We start from the raw sequence: 19,923 nt of genomic DNA, 5'->3' as shown, positions 1-19,923 counted from the left end.
AAGCCCAACCCACCGAGTCACACCAGTCAGAGCTCAACCCCACTTTTCAGTTCTTGGGTTCCACAGACATAAAGTCACTCTGTCACCTGCTCCCGAAGTTCCTAAATGCCTCCTCTCCACTTCTACCCCTCATCACAGACCAGTCACCGTCGGCCCGGTCGCCATCCACAGACCACAGACCACACCTGGGGTGGCCCTGGCCAAAAGCATCATTCCTCTTTCAGGACTGGAATTCTTATTTTATAGACGTTAAATCTCTGAAATGCAACAGGGTCCACCCCGACCTCTACCCAGAGCTCTGAAAAGCAAACTGGGGTACTGCGCTTCCACCACCCAGTAGCAGAAGGCACCGGACAGCGGTGAGCACGGGCTTGAGGCATAGGCGCTGACCCTGCCCCCACACCCTGTGCGGAAGGACCCCCTGTTCTTCAGCATCAGCCCACAGCCGCTGAAGGGCTGCGGTTTGGGCTCCAGCGACGGATCCAGATTCACCCGCATCCAAAGCTGCCGCACACGGCGCTGCTTCAGCCGGGACAGAAAGCCCTGGACGCCCTCAGGCTGCCGTCATATCCCGTGGACCTGGGGGGTCCAAGGAGGCATCCCTGGTTCTGTCTCTTGACTGAGAGCAAGACACTCCATCTTCTGCTTAGGCCCCATCAGGGACGGGCGGGTGCGGGGCCGGGGGCAAAGGGGGGTTAGAATGCTGCCTCACTCCTTGGGAGTGACATAGCCCAGAGGGATTGACAAGAACAGCAGGGCAGGGGGTGAGGGGGGATGAATGTACTTGTGTGTGTGTGTGTGTGTGTGTGTGTGTGTGTTATATACAGGGCAGGGCAAATGTAGGTTTACAGTTGTTCATAAGTAAAATAATACAACAATCTATAATAATAAAAGCGTAATATGCTAATTAGTCCAGATGGCCGAACAGTGGAGTGACCTTCCGGACAAAACAGGGCTGCGAGGGCCGAGCCCCTTGCACGAATTTCGTGCATCAGGGCTCTAGTTAATTAATAATAATTCAAGAATAAACTCCGTGTTTCGCATACTCACAACTGTAACCCTACTTGTGCTCCACTCTCTACATGTATGTACCTACATGAAGAATTATTCTTTCTCACACGGTACTTCCCCCCACCCCTGCAACTATAGACTGTAAACCCTTGACAATCCATGGACTTTTAATGCCTTGCGCCATGAAGGCCCGAGTGCTATCAGCATCCCCCTCGATGAAATGACGATCCAGGCCGCCCTGGGGATGTGTCCAGCTCTGTGCACGCTCACACCACAGCCATGGGCTTCTGAGACCACGAGTCCCATCTCAGTTCATCGCTAACTCCCTGCAGGGCCCCCCAGCCGCCATCTCCGGCCCAGCCGCCCTGGGTTCATGCAGTGTCCCCACTCGCCCCTGGCTGTACAAGCAAGTCTCGGGACCGGCCTGCCGCCATATGCCCTTCCGTCCGCTGATGCTCGCTTGCCTGTGTGCAAGTCCTCCCGGGTGACCCTGAAAGCTGGCCCCCAGCACGCATTTGTCCAGCCCTCGGATGTTCCCAGGGATCTCAGTCCGACAGCCATGCCCTGGCGCCGGAGATGCTGCGGGTTGTCCGGCCGCAGGAAGTACCTGTTCTCCCTAGACACTCCCATCGGGAGCCTCAACCCCTCGCTTCTCCTGCTTCAAATCCTCCTCTGGGGTTTGTCAGTCAACACATTGGGGAAAAAAAAGCTGTGGGTGAACTCTGACCTGATGGCTCTTCCCATTCAAAGAACTTCAGGTGAGGAGGGGCTCTGGAGATCACCCCCCAGCTAAGCACGGCCTGTTCTCTCCCCAGCGAGGCCGGGTCACCCTCCAATGCAAGCTTGACCTCCCCCAGGGACGGGGACCTCGCTCTCTCCTGGGCAGTTTGCCTGGTGAGCGAGTTCGCCTGCGTACTGACCTGGGAGCTATCTCCCTGCCATCACTAGGTGTTATTCAGCCTTTGCCCACACGGTTGGGTGACCTACAGAACCAACCACATCTCTCTTACATGCTGGCCCCAGGGCAACTGAGGACCCTTCTCCGGACTGAGCCTACAGGAGGCGGCTTCCAGGTCCTCAACACTCCAGTCACCTCCCCTCTGGACGGCTCCGATGGCCTGCCCAGGTCCTGGGGTCCTCTGTGCTGTGGCGTTTCCTCATACTCTGTTCCATCTCTCTATTCCCTCCCTGAATGGCATGGACATGGCCTCCCAGTGAGCCCATCCGAAGGTCCCAACAATCAGGAATCCATGTCCACACAGAGCCAGCACGATGGCCCCCGTGGATGGTGGCTGCACATACATGTTTCCTGTTACTCCCCATGCATTCAAGTTGGCCCGATTGCTCATAGGACAATAAACATGGCACCACAGTTTAATCAGGACCTCAAAGCCAGTCTTCCACAAGCCCACGTGCTGCCTGGCCTGCATCTTAACCCCGGGTATCAGCCCTCCGACCCTCCTCTCGCAATCTGAGCCCCTTGCTCACGTCTGTGCTTTCAATGTTACCATTCATGAGGGTAACGGGAAAAGCCATCCAACATTGCCCTACTGACATGCTAGCTACGTCCATTCTGAATTAACATCTGCATAGTCCTTTGTACCACACTCATCGCAACCTTCAGAGCAGCCCTAGGAGTAGGTGTCCTCCTTGCTTTGCACAGGAGGAAACTGAGGCAGACCTGGAACTGAGGACCCCTGGAACCCAAGGGTCATCTGATTTCCTATTTATTTCAATGTCGGGAGCTTAGCAATCTGAGGCAGGACAAGTTTTCTAAGGTTAAGTTTCAAGAACCAAATAAAGAATGAGCTGCAGAGGGGAAAAAATAGCAGAGGACTCGGTTTCTGTCTCGGGCTTTGCTGCGAATGAACCCCCAGGTTCAGGGGGCGGGTCCCCAGTTTCCTCATTCATAAGATCGGGGGACTGAGGTCAGACTCCCAGCTGTCCCCCGTCTGTGGCCCTGTCTCCACCAAGTTGCTAAATTAGGCAGAGAACATGGCTGAAATGCCTTTCTCTTTTGTTCCTCGTGTTTTCAGTTTCTAAGATTAGCTGGGCGGTATTTGGTGACTACCAGCGGGTCCCTCAAGCAGGAAGAAAACTGCCATCTCTACACTGTTCATGCTTAAGCAGCTCCTTCTGTGATAAGAAGATAAATCTGGACACGCCGGCCACAGAGCTGCACCCACGAAGGCCCTCACCCCACGCAACAGCACCCTTACAGCCACGTGTTCCCAGAACCGCGGTCAGGGGACATGTGCAATGGGAAAGGTGCCATAGGGATGCAGTGAGCAGAGGCCAGGAGCTGCTACTCACCCTCCAATGCACAGGACGGTCCCCACAACCCAAAAGGATCCGGCCCAAGATGCCCACAGTGCTGAGGTGGAGAGTCCTGTCCTAAAGGGTGAGGTCAGAGAATGGCCCCAAACTCTCCCTAGTGTTTTATTTTCAACTAGAGGCCCGGTGCACGGATTCGTGCACTGGTGGGGTCCCTCAGCCTGGCCTGCGCCCTCTTGCAATCCGGGACCCCTTGGGGGTTGTCGAACTGCTGGTTTCAGCCTCAGGATGTAGCAGTGTGGGAAGTGGCAGGCGGCCAGGGAGGAGCCCGAGCTGGGGCCAGGCGCCGCTTCCCCGCATCCCGGCCCCTCTGCGCCTGCTGCTGCCGCCACCGCTCAGTAGCGCTGCCATGGAGGTGCGAGAGGCTCGTGCCATGGCAGCTGCTCTCACCAGCCGTGAGCCCAGCTTCTGGCTGAGCAGCACTCCTGCTGTGGGAGCACACTGACCACCGGGGGGCAGCTCCTGCATTGAGTGTCTGCCCCCTGGTGGTCAGTGCGTATCATAGCAACCGGTCAACCGGTTGTTTGATCATTCGGTCGCTTAGGCTTTTATATATATAGATATTTTTTATAGATTTTTAGAGAGAGGGGAAGAGAGAAAGAGAGCAAGTGAAACATTGATGTAAGAGTAAAACATCAGATGATCTGATTGGCTGCCTCATGCACGCCCCCTCCAGAAGATCAAGCCCACAACCTCAGCTGTGCCCTGACTAGGACTCAAACAGCGACCTTTCAGTGCACGGGACACCCAACCTACTGAGCCGCACCAGCCAGGACACTTCCTAGTGTTTTATCGGAATTGGCCCACGCGAGAGGCTAACCAGACGGCTGATCTGACAGAACCGAGGCTCTGGAAACCTCTCTTACCTTGCGAAGAAGGACGCGGCCACGGAGGTGCCCGTGGAGGTCTCAATGGCCACACAGGAGCCCTGCGAGGCCGGGGCGCCGGAGGCGGACGGCTTGTCTGCATTGTAGCGATTCAGCACCGCTTCGGACAGGCCCTCCCGGCCCGTCTCTGTCATCAGCTGGGAGATCTGAGGAGGAAACGGACACAGAGCTCATTACTGGGGCTCGCCACGTGCCCTGACCACCACTGACAGCGTCGGGGGGAAAAGGAGCACATCCCCCCATCACACAGCATATAGGGTGCTCGGGGCTCCTCCAAGGCCATTTCTCAGCATTTTAGCCAGGATGCCTCCTCACTTGCGTTCAAAATAATGGAATAAAATCACCCGCTGACATTGTAAGTTTCCATTATGTCTGTCTTCCCTGCATTTGGAGGGGAGAGCATGAACCATTATCCGCGCTGTTTGCAGCCCAAGACCAGGCCGGTGCCATGGACCAGTGCCGGCTAGTGTCTTACCAGGAGTGGCCCCAAATGCTCTCCAACAGACGAGGGGGGCAAAGGCATCATTCTGTTAAGGGAGACGTGAGCCTGCTAATGCTGGGCATAAGGAATTAAAGCATCACTTGTTGTTTGCTGTAGGCAGTCGGCACGCAGATGATTTCAAAAAGCTCATAAAAATAGACAGAGTCGCCATGAATTTCAGGGGGGTTCACGGGGAGGGTGAGATCCTTTCATTTTCCTCCTGGATCATTAAGATAAATGGCTCCCGTTTTATTTGCAATCACTGCCTTCATAACAGAAGTTCTAGCCGCTGGGGCTGGATCCGTGTTGCCTAGATCCACATCATATGCTATGAAGAACTGTACTTCTGGGCACAATGAGACACTTGTGTAGAAATCTACTCCAGGAATGTGCTAATCCCGTGACAAATGTAATAATAACGCGGGCAAGTCTAGTGTGCTATTTCGAAAACCTGTGACATTAAAACTTTGGTCTATTTGTAAAAACCAAACATTGTTTTAAAAGGGGGAAACTTGAGTTCAAAAAAAAAGTGTCTCCAGACAGCCCTGGCCAGTTGCTCAGTTGTTAGAGCATCGGCCTGTGGACCAAAGAGTTGGGGGATAGATTTGCAGTCAAGGGCATGTACCTCGGTTGCAGGTTCCCCAGCCCTGGGGAGGTAACCAATTAATGTGTCTTTCTCACATCAATGTTTCTCTCTCTTTCTCTCTCTCTCTCTCTCTCTCTCTCTCTACCTCCTCCCTCCCTTCCACTCTCTAGAAATCAATGAAAAAAATATCCTGGGGTGAGGATTTAAAAAAAAAAAAAAGCCTGCAGCCAGCTCCAAGTTCTTAAAGCTGAGTGGACAGTGCTTCGAATTGCCTAGAAAATGCAAGTGCAATAGAGCGAGGACAGGGGGCAGTTTCCACTTTGTGACCGAGCAGACGGGGAGAGTCCCATTTGTTACCCTTTGGAACACAAACGCATTTGCACTTTTCATTACTGGCCGAACAGCCATTACTCTGACCTGACACTTGGCTTAAATTCACGCGCTTACTCGGAAAGCCTCGGCATTGTGCAGCTGAAATTCTGCCCACACACACTTTCTCCTTCTCATTCACTCAACGCGCTGTAAGGAAACCCGACCCACATGAGAGAGCGAGTAGAGGCAGCAGAGGCCGCGGTGCCTGGAGCAGGTCCCGGGCTCAGCAAGGCGCTGCCCAGGGCAGGGACTGGCCACCTCTCCCTGGGCTGCCTCTGCTGCCTGCTGCTGTGGGCTCCCCTCCAATGGCTGTCCCTCTCCCACAGGGACCCCTGAAACAACCGGGGGATGAAGATATGGCCATCACGCGTCACCACAAAACAGTCCAGTGTCCGTGGGGGGCAGCTTGAGGCCCGCCCTGGGCGCGGGGGCCGGAGGAGGAGGAGGAGGGGCTGAACCTGGGTCGCCTCCCACCTGCTTCTGGAGGAAACAGACCTGGGCCACCAGCTGCAGCCCCAGTCATACAACACGTATGTATGGGACGCTGCCACACGCCTCGGCCTCACCGTGACTCAGTCTCCCCACCTCAGGGCCGGCTGAGTGACGTGGGGCAGACACCACAGTCCTTAAAAGATCTGAGACGTGATCCCTCCATGGTCACTCCCACCCGTGGTGGCACACCCCTCCCAGGAGCAGCATTCTCCTGGCGGCACATTTCATGTCGTTCGTGGCTGCGGCCTTCAAAAGCGTCGCAGGGGGCTGGCTGTGGCTGCCAGCTCCGGCCCAGGCCCTGCTGTGTGTAAGTCACCCGAAAGCGTGGGCTGCTCCGAGGCTGAGGAGACCAGCCCCCAAGCTCCCTGGCCCTGCCCAGCCGCTCAGCGGCCCCACCTCCTGCTCCCAGGCCACGTGGGGGCCCACGCAGGGCTGGCGGATGGGCTGGGTGGGCCCCACAGAGCCCTCAGGTGTCACCTGTGGAAGCTGGGTTCTAAGATTTAACCATTTCCCCCTGAGGCAGCTGATGGGCAGGAAGATGGGGCCATTTACCCAGGGACAGGGAGTGGGGGAGCCAGGGCTGGACTGGTTTATTTAACTCTGAGACTATCTCCACTCTGCACTCCACCCTCAGTCCAGTTCCCCTCCTTCCCCACCCCCCCAGGACCACTTCCTGTCCTGGGGCTGCTCTCGGCCCCTCCCACATCCACAGGAGCCGGAGTGCCTGCTGCAGCACAGAGACCACAGCGGGAGCCCCGTGTACAGAGGACAAGGCTTGGCCTCTGCTCTTCAGGCCGCTCTGGATCAGTGTCCTCTCTCACGACAACGTGACAGATACACAACGGTCCCTGAGGAGATTCAGGTGCGAAAACCTCCAGCTAACACACTGGGAAACTGAGGCTCCGGTGGGAAGTCTGTTCCTCTGATGGTGTGTGTGCAGCCAGCTGAACCCTGCGGGCGGGTCCTACTCACAGACTAGGGGGAGGGGGACTAGATGTCTCAGCGCAGGGTTTTCTGGGTTTAGTTCTGATTAAAACCTGCCTGTAGCTCTCCACTCAGCTCCTCAGAACCAGTTCACTGAAGCAATGGTATCTGTTACTTTCAAAACACCACGGAGAGCATGCGCATGTGTGTGCTTATGTGGGTGTTTGCACATTTGCTTGTACATGCGTGTGCATGTGTGTTTGTGACGTGTGCTTTGAGCATGTGTGCATTTGTGCATGTCTATTTTCACGTGTGCTTTGAGCTTGTGTGTGCATGTGTTTGCACATGTGTGCTTGTGCATTTGCATATGTGTGTGCTTGTGCATGTGTGTTTGTGCACATGTGTGCTTGTCCATGTGGGCCCTCAGCATGCAGGAGAGCCCCAGCTATCACTCATGTGCACAGAGGTTGCTCTTCACAGACCTCACAGACAAAGCCAGCTCCACGTCTTCAACCACATACACATTTGCTCTCATCGTTCAGTATGAGGACCTGTAAATTCATCCCCAAAGAAATAGGAAAATCTTCCGTTTGGCAATGCGCTTGCCCACAGAGTCAAGACAAAAGATGTCTGGCTCTTACAAGCCAGGTCGCTTCCACATCTCGAATGGCAGACTGTGAGCCATTGGCCTCTAACCCCCTGCTGCCAGCGGCTCTGAGCTGCCAGCGTCTCCGGGTGGGGTCCGTCTCAAATGGCATTCCTGACCCAGAAAGCCACCTTCTCCAGCTCTGCCGAGGCCGCCGGGACCGGCAGCATCCATTTCCTGCGCAGAGGCACCCACGGGCGGCAGGTGCATCCTGCTCCGTCTCCAACCACATTTAATCACGTGCTGACCCCGAATCCCAGGAGCTAACATGTAACAGCATTTTCTCTCAGGAGGTCACCGTCTCACTGTTTGGGGACATCTCTTTTATTGTACTGACCACTGACACTATTACTTAATGTTCTCATGGTTGTGCAAACAATGGGTGCTCAATAAATATTTCCACGCACAAACCAACTTATAATTCTCTCAGGAAAGGTAACCCTCGGTATAGCCATGGGATGCAGCTACACTGTCGGCTGTCGAGCACTTAGGACGCCAGGGTACACTCTCAAACAGCCCATGTGAAATATAAACTAGGGAAGCATATCTACCAACAAAAAAGATAAAAAATGTATTCCCAAACCAAAGATCAAACCAAGTGCACTGCTCACGCCAACACCCCACGTCAGCCACGGGGATGCTGATGTGCACAGAAAGTCATCCGCTCCGTGCAGCATCCAGGCCACACTTTAATAATTTATCTTTATTGTTGAAAGTATTACAGATGCCCCCTTTCCTTTCCCCATTGACCCCTTCTAGCCTGCCCCTGCCCCAGGCCTTCATCACCCTATTGTCTGTGTCTATGGGCTATGCCTATCCTATATCATAGAAAGCTAATATGCAAATTGTCCCCTGGTGAGTTCGACCAACCAGGAGTTCGACCGCCTGCTATGATGTGCGCTGACCAGCAGGGGGGTTCAGAACAAAAGAAGGCCCCAGCCAGCAGATGGGAGCAGTGGAAGGAAGGCCCTGGCCGGCAGCTGGAAGGCCCCGATCAGCCCTGATCACCAGCCAGGCCTGGGGACTCTACCCGTGCACGAATTTCGTGCACCAGGCCTCTAGTATGCATATAAGTTCACCCATTAATCTCTCCCCACCCGCCCTCCCCTGCTTTCCCTGAGATTCCACAGTCTGTTCTATGCTGCTATGTCTCTGGATCTATTTTTCTCATCAGTTTATTTTGTTCTTTATCTTCCACATATGAGAGAGATCATGTGACACTTGTCTTTCTCTGACTGGCTTGTTTCACTTAGCATGATACTCTCCAGGTCCCTCCATGCTGTCTCAAAGGGCAAGAGATCCTTCTTTTTTGCTGCTGCATAGTGTTCGGAGGTGTAAGTGCACCCCAGCTTTTTTTATCTTCCTATCTGAGTCTTAGCTCTGGCTGCAGGAAGATGCGGCAATCCCCTCTCGGAGCACAGAGCAGACTCCACCCTCCCCCCTCCTACTATTCTCCCTCCCCCAGCTTCCCCTCCCCCTGGCAGCCTGCACTTCACACAAAGGGCTCCTGCCTTAGCAACCACGGCACACGGCGTTTGCTTTGGTACCACTCCTTCTGGGGCCAGAAGGCTTCCTTTCCTTTCCTGAGTTATTCTAATGTTCTCTTTGCAGGCACAGAAACGAAAGAAACACCCCACTCGAGGGAGAAGCACTGGGAAGTCGGGAAGCCGGACAACCTCCTTTTCTGCAGAGCCTGGGCAGGCCAGGATGCCCCAGCCCCACATCACACCGAGTCACGTCACACCAAGCCGAGTCACACTGAGCCGAGTCACACCGAGCCACGTCACACCGAGTCACGTCACACCAAGCCGAGTCACACTGAGCCGAGTCACACCGAGCCGAGTCACACCGAGCCACGTCACACCGAGTCACATCACACCGAGCCACATCACACTGAGCCACGTCACACCGAGCCACGTCACACCGAGCCACGTCACACCGAGCCACGTCACACCGAGCCACGTCACACCGAGCCGAGTCACACCGAGCCACATCACACCGAGCCACGTCACACCGAGTCACGTCACACCGAGTCACGTCACACCGAGCCAAGTCACACCGAGCCACGTCACACCAAGCCGAGTCACACCGAACCACATCACACCGAGCCACGTCACACCGAGCCACGTCACACTGAGCCACGTTACACCAAGTTACCTCACACCGAGCCACGTCACACCGAGCCGAGTCACACCGAGCCACGTCACACCGAGCCGAGTCACACCGAGCCACGTCACACCGAGTCACGTCACACCGAACCACGTCACACCAAGTCACACCGAGCCACGTCACACCAAGCTGAGTCACACCGAGCCACGTCACACCGAGCCACATCACACTGAGCCGAGTCACACCGAGCCGAGTCACGCCAAGTCACGTCATGCCAAGCAGTCGGTTAACCTGCTTTCCACAATTCGGTATTCCAGAACTCATTGGTTCTGATCCTTTCTTATGCTCACTGATTGCTGTTGGGCATTTGAATAGGACAGAACCCTGGCTGGTCTGGCTCAGTGGATAGAGCGTCAGCCTGCAGACTGAGGGGTCCCAGGTTCAATTCCAGTCAACAGCAGGTACATCAGTTGCAGGCCCCCTGACCCGGCCCAGGCCCTGGTCGGGAAGCGTGCAGGAGGCAACCAGTCAACGTGTTTCTCTCACACTGATGCCTCTCTCTGTCTTTCCCTCTCTTTTCCACTCACCCTGAAAATCAATGGAAAAATATCCTCAGGTGAAGATTAAAAACATTTTTTTAATTAAATAAATACCACAGATTATTTTCCTGTGGCTCTTGGCCTGCTGCCCCCAAGCACAGCAGTTACCACCTAGCTTGCAGCTTCCCCCCGGGCCTGGCACAGTCCTCGCAGCTCCCAGGGGCTCGGAGCCTCTGCCACTGGCCTTGAGGGATCAGACAGACAGACAACCCCTGCTGCCCGCCCCCCCGGCCAGCACCAAGGGCCCAGGCGGGATTCTCCTGTCCCAGGGCTGGGTGCCTGATTACCCTTATTATCTCAGCTTGCTTCGGCTATAAATTTTATTAGCAGCCATAAAATTATCCAGCCATAGCATTTGACTCAGTGACCTCTTGCAGGAGAGAATTCCGCACACCGGGCCGGTGAGGGCCCGAGAGGCCCTCCTCTCCTTCACCTGGATTTACAGCCGCACCGCCACCCGGGTCTGCCCTGTGGGATGAGCCTCGGCAAACAGAAGAGGCAGCTCCATTGCAGGAGGCCCCTTATCGGGGCTCGATCGGGCCCCTCCGACTGATGGCTGTTTTCTTTCCTTCTCTGTGTTGCTAGAAGGTAAAGGGGCAGGGCCACCCACAGGCCTCAGAAAGGACTGAGCTGCAGGATGAAGCAAGGACCACTGACACTTCTGTTCTGGCCTCTGCCCTGAGATTCCTTCGTTCCAAGAGGGCAGCCCAAGGCTCAAATATTCTTGTACGGAGTATCTTTTGACAAATGCTAAAGCCGTGCCACCGAGCCTGCAGTATTTCTACATGTGCATTTAACTTCACCCGGCAGACACGCTGAATCCCAATAACGTTAATACTTCATCCTCAATGCTGATTTGCGGGGTGGTTGTGGTGACATATTCAATGACATGTTAATGACACAAGGAGTCCAGCTGACATGATTTTGAGGAACGACATCAGGTGAGCTTTGCCTATGTCCTGTCATACTTAATCCTGATAAAACCCTATGAAGCAGGCACCATTATTACCAAATAACAGCTTCAACTCCTTACATGGAAAGCCTTGGAACAGGAAATGCTGCCGGGCGTGGTTTCTGTCCTTGGGTGTACCTGGCCCCAATACAGCTCTTCCACTCTGGCTCCCACTCAGAACATGGACAACAAAAGATTTGATAAAGAGCAGAGAACATGATTATTTGAATAATTTCTCAATGTGCACCAAGAGCTCATGCTATCCAAGTGCTTTGTGATGTCTATAATCGAATGAAACTAAAATCAGGTGGTCTGAATCTTGATGTAACTGATCTCATGTTCAGCTTGCAACTGGGCGAACTTAGACTGAGGAGTCAAGAGGAAATCACAACCCTTATCAGCCCAACCTTGACCTCGGGGTCAGCACACCAGGGACGACTCCCAAGGCCTGGCGGACTGACCCCACTAGTCCTGTATGGGTGACTGGGAGCTGCTCTTCTACTGGGGGAAGGTTCCCACTGCTCCCCACCCCCAAACACCCAGCCAAGAGCCAGGGCCCAAGAACGTGTGTCCTGAGCACCCGTCCCCACACGGACGGTCAGTGCCAACCCTCCGTGTGTCCCCAGCCCTGGGGACTGAGCTGATGCAGCAGTTAATCCTCTCACGGCACATGGCCTTTTCCGTCCCTGCTCAGCCGGCTGCTTGTCAGTAGAGGACATGGTCAGACATCTTTAAGAAGCAGGCCCTTCCCAGGGCACGTGGCACAGTCCTTCACCTGAGGGCTATAAGAGCAGTTGTTTATCTTGTAACTGATGACACTGGTCTCTCTGCCTAACCATGGCCAGCCCTGTGACAATAGGGACTGGGCAGTCAGAGAAAGATAAGTATCACACGATCTCACTCATATGTGGAATCTGATGAGCAAAATAGATCCAGAGATCTAGAACCATGAACAGACTGATGAATTTCAGAGGGACGGTGGGGGGTGGGGGGAGGGGAGGTTGATGGGGAACTTGTACGCATATATGCATGGCTCATGGACGCAGACAGTAGGGTGGCGAAGGCTTAGGAGGGGAGGAGGGTGTCAATGGGGGGAAAAACACACAAAGGGGACATCTGTAACACTTTCATCAATAAAGATAAATTAAAAAAAAAAACAATAGACTGGGTTTTGCTCACCTCAGTATCACCAGCACAGCACAGAGTTTAGATATGGAATATATGTAATAAATACATCAATTAATACACTACTTAACAAATACATGCAAATAAAAATGAACTTCATTTAGCTGAATTGGGATTGCTGGAGTTTGTTTGATTTTAAGAAACAGGTTATTTTCACCTGATTTAAAAAACTATGACTGGGGTGCATAAAGCTGTATTCAACAAAAATAACATATTTCAGCATATATGTAATTCGGTATAGCGGGGAGACATGTGGCTGAGTGGCGGAAAGAAAAGGCAAGCACAGAGACCCAGGGAAACAGAGAGAAACAGGAGGAAGGGGAAGAAAAAAGAGAGAAAAACAAAAAGAAATTTACATAAAAAGATTTAACAAGGGGGAGAGAAGACCAGTGATTGTCCCTCTTGGCCAGCATGAGTGTGAGCGGGTGAGAGCCACAGGTGGGGAGCTGGAATCCTCTGGAACATTGGACAAGGGACCCTAGGCCCAGGGCTCCCAGGAGAGAAGCCAGCCAGAGACTGAGGGCCCACTGCTGGCCCAGGAGCCCCTGGTACTAGACAGGAGTCTCAGCTAAACTCTGAACCCAAGGCCTGGAAGATAAAGAAATCTGAAGATCCAGGGCACAAAACGGAGCCACTCTCTCCCTTTTCCATTAAGAAAAATACTCCTAACCTTTGAAGAAAGGGGCTTGGAACTTTTGAATTCCTGAATCCCTACGTGAGGTCACCCGTGCAGAATGGCACTGTTTCCTACAGGGGGGAACAATAAGATTCAGAGGCTGCACATCAGATTCGCTGGAGCTGATGCAGCAGTTAATCCTCTCACGGCACATGGCCTTTTCCGTCCCTGCTCAGCCGGCTGTTTGTCTGTAGAGGACATGGTCATGCATCTTTAAGAAGCAGGCCCTTCCCAGGGCACGTGGCACAGTCCTTCACCTGAGTCTTGGCTAATGCTTGGAAAAGTTTCCAGAAAACCAGCGGTGCATTGTGGCCTGGAATCTTAAATATGCCTTCTTTGTGGGCATCTTACTTCCTCCTTTTAATTCTGCTCTTATGAAAAAGTCAAGAGGGACCTGTAGACAATTCTTGGCTCTGAGGGACCCACCTCAAGTCTGCAGAATGGCCAGTCTGCTAGAGGCAAAAGCAACCTTGCATTCTGGGCAAGACTGGGGAAGCAAAGGCATGCACTCACACACATGCACACACACACACACACACACATGCACGCACACCTATGCATACACACATACACACGCATGCACCCCTCAGGATGCTGGGATGGTAGCCCATATAAGGCAGAAGGGCGAGGCCAGCAGCTGCTGGAGCCCCGGCAGCAGGAGCCCTGAGAACAGTCCCTGTGTGGGACCTTTAAGGAGGCTACAGCACTGAGCCGGGCTGCACTGAGCCTGGCTCCAGATGGTAGGATTCATCCTGCTCGGCCCTGGCAGCTCCAAACCACAGCCTCACAGGACAGACAGTCAGACTGGAAACGGGCTGGACCAAATGGAACTACCAGTGCGATCCCGGTGCCCAGCGAAGGGTGGACCATGCTTCGGCCTCAGTCAATGTTGCATTGAATGATGAGAACCACGTCTGGGCCTGGCTTGGTGGATGACAGCACGAGGGACTCTCTTAGCCCTGACTCCCCAGCCGGGGGAACTCAGACTGTCTGGGGTGAAGTGGGGTAAGGTAGCTGAATGGGTCCTGTGGTTCCTCGTGTCACGACCAAATATAGCGCAGGGGCGTTTAGAAATAGTCCTGATCATCTTTAGAATGTGTCTCTGATTGAACATTTGTCTGGACTTTACACAAACACATCAAAGAAGACAACATTCTCTGACATTGTCGCAGAACTCGGACGGGGAACAAGGAACTGAGTTTAGGGGTCCGCTGGCGGCTCCACAGCGACGCACGGACTTCCGTGGTCCCGGCTTTGACTGACCTCTCGTCTCTGCTCTCCTGGTGACCAGCTGCAGAAACGCCACAGGCTACCCTATCCAAAAGCAATTTTCAAAACCACCTTTTAATGGAGCCGGAAAAGTCCGTAGGTGTATTCTAGGCCAACGTTCACCGTGTCCACGTGAAGGGACGTGGCCCGGATGGGGAGGCGAGTTGTCCAAAATCACACACCTCGTTTGTGGCACAGCCTGCCAATTGCAGGGCTTACTTATGCATATTAGAAACCAGCAGCAGGACGAGGGCGGATTCCAAAGTGACTGCAAATCCCTGGAATACAGAGAGAGCGCCTGCGGTTTGGCCATAAGCCAGGGGCCCGGTTCTAGCCAAGTGGCCAGCTGTGGGGCCTTAATAAAGTGGATTAACCTCGCTGCAACTTAGCTCCCAAAATCAGGGCTCTGGCATCAAGAATAATAAATACACACACGCACGAGCATCGTTCTCCACAAAGAACAGCGGCTTCCGACTCAAGACCAAGGCTTCACAGTCTCACTGGAAACCTGCTCAGGAGGAGGCAAACCTTTGCGGGCTGACCGCCCATCTTTTGGGAAGGGGTTTGGGATTGTTCCTCTGCCTATCCCGTCTGAGTTGGGGACCACTCCCTCTATAAAGCTGGCCATTTAAACTTCACATCGTCTCGCCCGGCCGGCGTGGCTCAGTCGTTGAGCATGGACCTATGAACCAGGAGGTCACGGTTCGATTCCCGGTCAAGGGCACATGCCCGGTTGCGGGCTTGATCCCCAGTGGGGTGTGTACAGGAGGCAGCCGATCAATGATTCTCTCTCATCACTGATGTTTCTCTCTCCCTCTCCCTTCCTCTCTGAAATTAATAAAAATATATTTTTTTAAAAAAAAATAAAACCTTCATATCGTCCCTACCATCCAGAATTCAGTGGCCAGCTCAGCAGGGCTGCTCACTGGGCAACTCTGGGTCCTCATCCCGTTCAGGACCGGCCTGTCCCCTGCCACCTGACCCAGGGCGGACTCGCAGTTGATGGTTTTCTAAGTCGGTTCACCCAGTTAGTTCAGATTATTAATGAAATACACTTATTTACGTATGCGTGTTTTCATTGCCTATCTCACTAGTAAAATTGACATTGAGAATGCTTTAGAACAGTGGTTCTCAACCTTCTGGCCCTTTAAATACAGTTCCTCATGTTGTGACCCAACCATAACATTATTTTCGTTGCTACTTCATCACTGTAATGTTGCTACTGTTATGAATCGTCATGTAAATATCTGATATGCAGGATGGTCTTAGGCGACCCCTGTGAAAGGGTCGTTCGACTGCCAAAGGGGTCGCGACCCACAGGTTGAGAGCCACTGCTTTAGAAGGTTAATAATGTTTGGATAGTCCTTAAATCCTTCCTTAACCCTGAATTCTCAAATTTAGGGATATTTTAAAATCGTGGGCCTCGTAAGTTGTAAAACCAAATTCTGAAATTAATTTTGCTGTTGTCAGATTCCTTCAAGTCTGTATAGTCTCTCAGCACCCCCTTGCTTTGAATATAATTAGCAAAGAGACGGGGATTTTCTGTGAGTTGGCACCGGGGAATTGTATAATCTCATTATGTCTTCACTAAATGAATATTCTACTTTCTTTCTCTGCTGTGGCTGTAACATTCCATCAGTGTCCTGATTTCTTTACTTGGTGATCCCGCTCAAGTTTCTCCTCCGTTCACTTAAGATGTTGGGATTTTTCTTCTATTGTACAGGCTGTGGCTTTTCCCAAAGCTCGGCTATACTTTCCACTTGTTAGAACTTTATAATGTGGGTCAGGCCCAGCAAAGTCAATGCCAATGAGCTTATTGTGAGCAATCTGACTAGATTCCCCTCCCTGACAAACCAGAGCCAGCAATATTGGCGGGCCCTGCCCCCTCAGGGACCCCGGCCAGCGCGCTCTATTCTCAAACACAGTTGGACCTGGGCTTCCTCTCTTCCATATCTGCCCTTTTGTTGCAGACCTTGAGTCCCTGGGGTCTGCTCTTGAAAACAGAACCGATCTTTTGGGATTCTTGCCTTTCATACACACTTGAAAAGCTATTCATCCAATGCTGAGTTAAAAGACTCTAAACTGTATTAACGAGTCAGTCTTGTTGCAATTCCCCTAAATGGAATTATTCCCTTAGAAGCCTGAAGAAAGAGCAACATCAAATCTTAGTGAAGTCTGTCGTCTTCCTCAACTACCCAAACCATGAATCTGCCTTTAACACAAAGGAATGTGACATCTACAGAACTTCCACGCAGAGGAAGAGCCAGGTCTGGATCCAGAGCCCGGCGTCCATCAGGCCATCTCAGAAAGACATGGTGGCCAACATCTACAACGTTCAAGACCAACCGAGAAGACACAGGACGTTAGTTCCCCTTGTCTGCATGGACAGCGCCTTCTCCATTTTGGAAGGTTGGTTCCGTGAAGGCAGAAACAAAGCCTGCCTTTGGAGCACTGTTACTACTCCAAGTGACCCCTGTGGAGGAAGTGGGAGACACTCTACTATTTGACTTTCTACGGGGCTTACCACCAGCACATTCGTAAACTTTCAGCCGGAGCAGGACAACGGACACTCATTTCACAGTTGGCTTAAAAGTTAGTCGGTTGTTTTTTCCCCAGAGTCTAAGTAAGTGCACGTACACACACACACACACACACACACACACACACACACCAGAATTGTCCTTCCAGCAAACAACAGCATGGTGATTATCAGAGGGAAAGGGGGTGGGGGAGGTAGAAGAGGATAAAGGGGGAATAAACAGTGATGGACGGAGACTTGGCATCGGGTGGTGAACACACAATACACAGATGATGTTTTATAGAATTGGACACTTGAACCCTATATAATTTTATTAACCAGTGTCATCCCAATAAAATCAATAAAAATTTTAGGAGAGGAATTCTGCTCCAGCAGTGTCTCTGAGAAAGAATGACTATCCCTCCCCTGGGGGAAAGAGTGTTAAGAAACAACTTGCCAAACATACGAAGACACAGTTGAAAACCAGTAAACACGTCTCCTGAAGAAATACATAGACTAAAGAACCTCAGGTTGGATCGGGGAACACGTCCCCAAAGTGAGGCTGCTAGAAGTTCTGGAAGGTCCTTCCTTCTGTAGAGACCTTTCAGGTCAATCAAAGTAGCCAGCTGTCCAGAGTGACTCTGGTGCAGCTCTACTGAGAGAGAGGTATACCAGATGCCTGGACGAGAACTCTGCTCACACAGGATCTTGATGCATAACTACTCCCAATGTCTACAATCTAGGCCAGTGCAGCTCTCTACCCACCGAGCTGCCATTGCACCAATGTCCCAGACAGACCTTAGCCCAGCGTGAACCTAGCGTGTCCCAGGCTTGCCTGCTGTCTCAGTTGATTGCTTTCTAAGATAGTCCTCATTGTTGCCTATCTCTGATAACCGCATCCTTCATTTTCCAGCCTCACTCAACTTAAACTATTTCATGTTACCATCCCCTGAGTAGATTTACATGTGTCAAATCCAGTCTCCGGAATTTTAATTTTTTTTGTTTCAGGAATCATACTTGCGCCGGATTACAGAGTTACTATCAACTTTTAACGAGTCGTTTGGGGAGGAAAATGCCGTTTGTCTGAAAGCCGCCTTATCTTCAAATTCTAGAAAAACTCCCCTCCGATCCAGGTCACCGTGGGGATCATTTGCCACATCCAAGGGTCAAACATGAAAAGGCGGTGGTGGGAACAAGAGGCGCGGGCTCGCTCTGCATCCCGCGAGCCTGCCAAACCGCAGACAGGAGGGACTCAGATGAAGGCACCCCGTTAAAGGAACTTTGTTCTGTGTGTGCTTTGTCTAACTCCCAGAGTGGGAGATGGCCCACAATAGCCACTTGAACCTCTTTTCTCTGTAAAGTCTCCAGCTGAAATCCAGTATGTGGGAGTTCTTTCAATAGCAGCTATGCAGGCCTTTTCAGAAACTAAATTTGAATACGCCACAGTGAGCAACTGGGTATATAACTGCTCAACAACTGACTTGAAAGCTAATGGCAGCCACCACCACCCCCCCAGCTGCACCCTATTACCTTCTGGCCAGGCCTTGGGGGCTTCCCAGCAGGCAGCCTCCAACCTCGGTGGCCCATGGGGCCAGGCGCCCCGGCCTGGGAGCCCGACCTTCTCCCTGTCGCCTGCTGTTATTTGCACTGTTGCTTATCTCTCCAAAGCGGAGTCATAAGAACAAACTCAGCTAAACCAAATTGGCCCTTTGTTTGCCATTATCATAAAAACTTTATGTCGGAACTAATAAAAACATGCTTTACGTGCACAGTTACGTGGGTTTACACAGGCAATAACACACAGCAAGTTACACCCATAAATCCGGTTATAGACACTTAGGAATAAAAATTTTATCTTTGCCAATATTTTCGTTTGCTGGAGGGAAGGTGTGAACACAGAGCCTATGGCTGATCTGTGGCTTCCCAGGGCCCTTACGTCTCCCTGGCTGCCTCTCCGTGAGGCCAGGAAGGTCCTTTCCAAGATTTCTAGAAATTTCTCACAGTTCTCTAGCCTCTTAAGGACTCACTATCAATCACACCTCCAGTCTCAGAAAAAGGGAAGCTTTTTCCGAAACTTTTAAAAACAAATCACTTTTTAAATGAGTTCAGTATTTTCTTAGAATTCTTGTAAGCAAACAAAAAGATCCAATTCTCGTCCCAGCTGGGACCTTGGAGCAGGTTTACAGTAGATTTAATTAAAGAAGCTTAATGAAACCTCCCAAAAATGGGGACTCGCCGGATTTCCACAGGAACGCACCCTCAAATTCACTAAATGAGTTGGGACTTTGGCTTGCATTTCCTTTCCTTCTAGATCGCACTGTCCAACAGAAATATAAAGGGAGCCACAAGGCAACCTGCATGTGTTCTAACAGACACTATAAACTAGATACTAGTTACTAGATACCATGAGCCGGACACTATAAACTCAGAATCTACAAACTATAGATACCATAAACTCAAAAGTATTAAAATCACGTCACCTCTAAAGTCCATTTGTTCTGTCAATGATTCATAGTAAAATAGGTAGAGGGAAACTACACTAGGTGAAAGGAGAAATATTTAGAGCAACAGCAACAAAGTCTATGTCAAGAGTTACCAGAGGTAAGTTAGAAAGTTACCAACCTGACCTCTCCCAGCCAATCAGAGCCCCTGAGGCTCTTACACACAGACCACCGCGCGGTCCCTTTGACATAAAACTGCACCCTTGGAAAATGAGAAGCCAAATCTTTTTTTTCATTTAAAAATGTTTCTCAAAGAATTTTTGGGACCAGATTTCTGTAACCTTAAAAAAATGGTCTCTTCTATATCCACCGTCCCTCTGTTAGGGTGGATACTAAAGAAGTCATTCATATAGGGCATTTGCTAAGTGAGGGAGTAAACCA

The 19,923-nt window shown here is 51.8% G+C and overlaps 1 protein-coding gene across 1 annotated transcript in view; it reads right to left on the bottom strand.

Moving 5' to 3' along the window:
* LOC138999351 (kinesin-like protein KIF26B) overlaps positions 1-19,923 on the bottom strand; it is a 230,501-nt gene that overhangs the window by 187,256 nt on the left and 23,322 nt on the right. The window contains exon 4 of the mRNA XM_070401463.1: positions 4,212-4,378. Coding sequence (XP_070257564.1) covers positions 4,212-4,378 — 167 coding nt within the window. The remainder of the gene's footprint in view (positions 1-4,211; positions 4,379-19,923) is intronic.

Source organism: Myotis yumanensis, unplaced genomic scaffold (assembly GCF_028538775.1).
Source record: "Myotis yumanensis isolate MYYU_CA2020_CCGP unplaced genomic scaffold, mMyoYum1.0.hap1 SCAF_22, whole genome shotgun sequence".
Lineage (NCBI taxonomy): Eukaryota > Metazoa > Chordata > Mammalia > Chiroptera > Vespertilionidae > Myotis > Myotis yumanensis.
The sequence above is the reverse complement of the archived record's forward strand: the minus strand, read 5'-3'. Positions and strand labels throughout refer to the sequence as shown.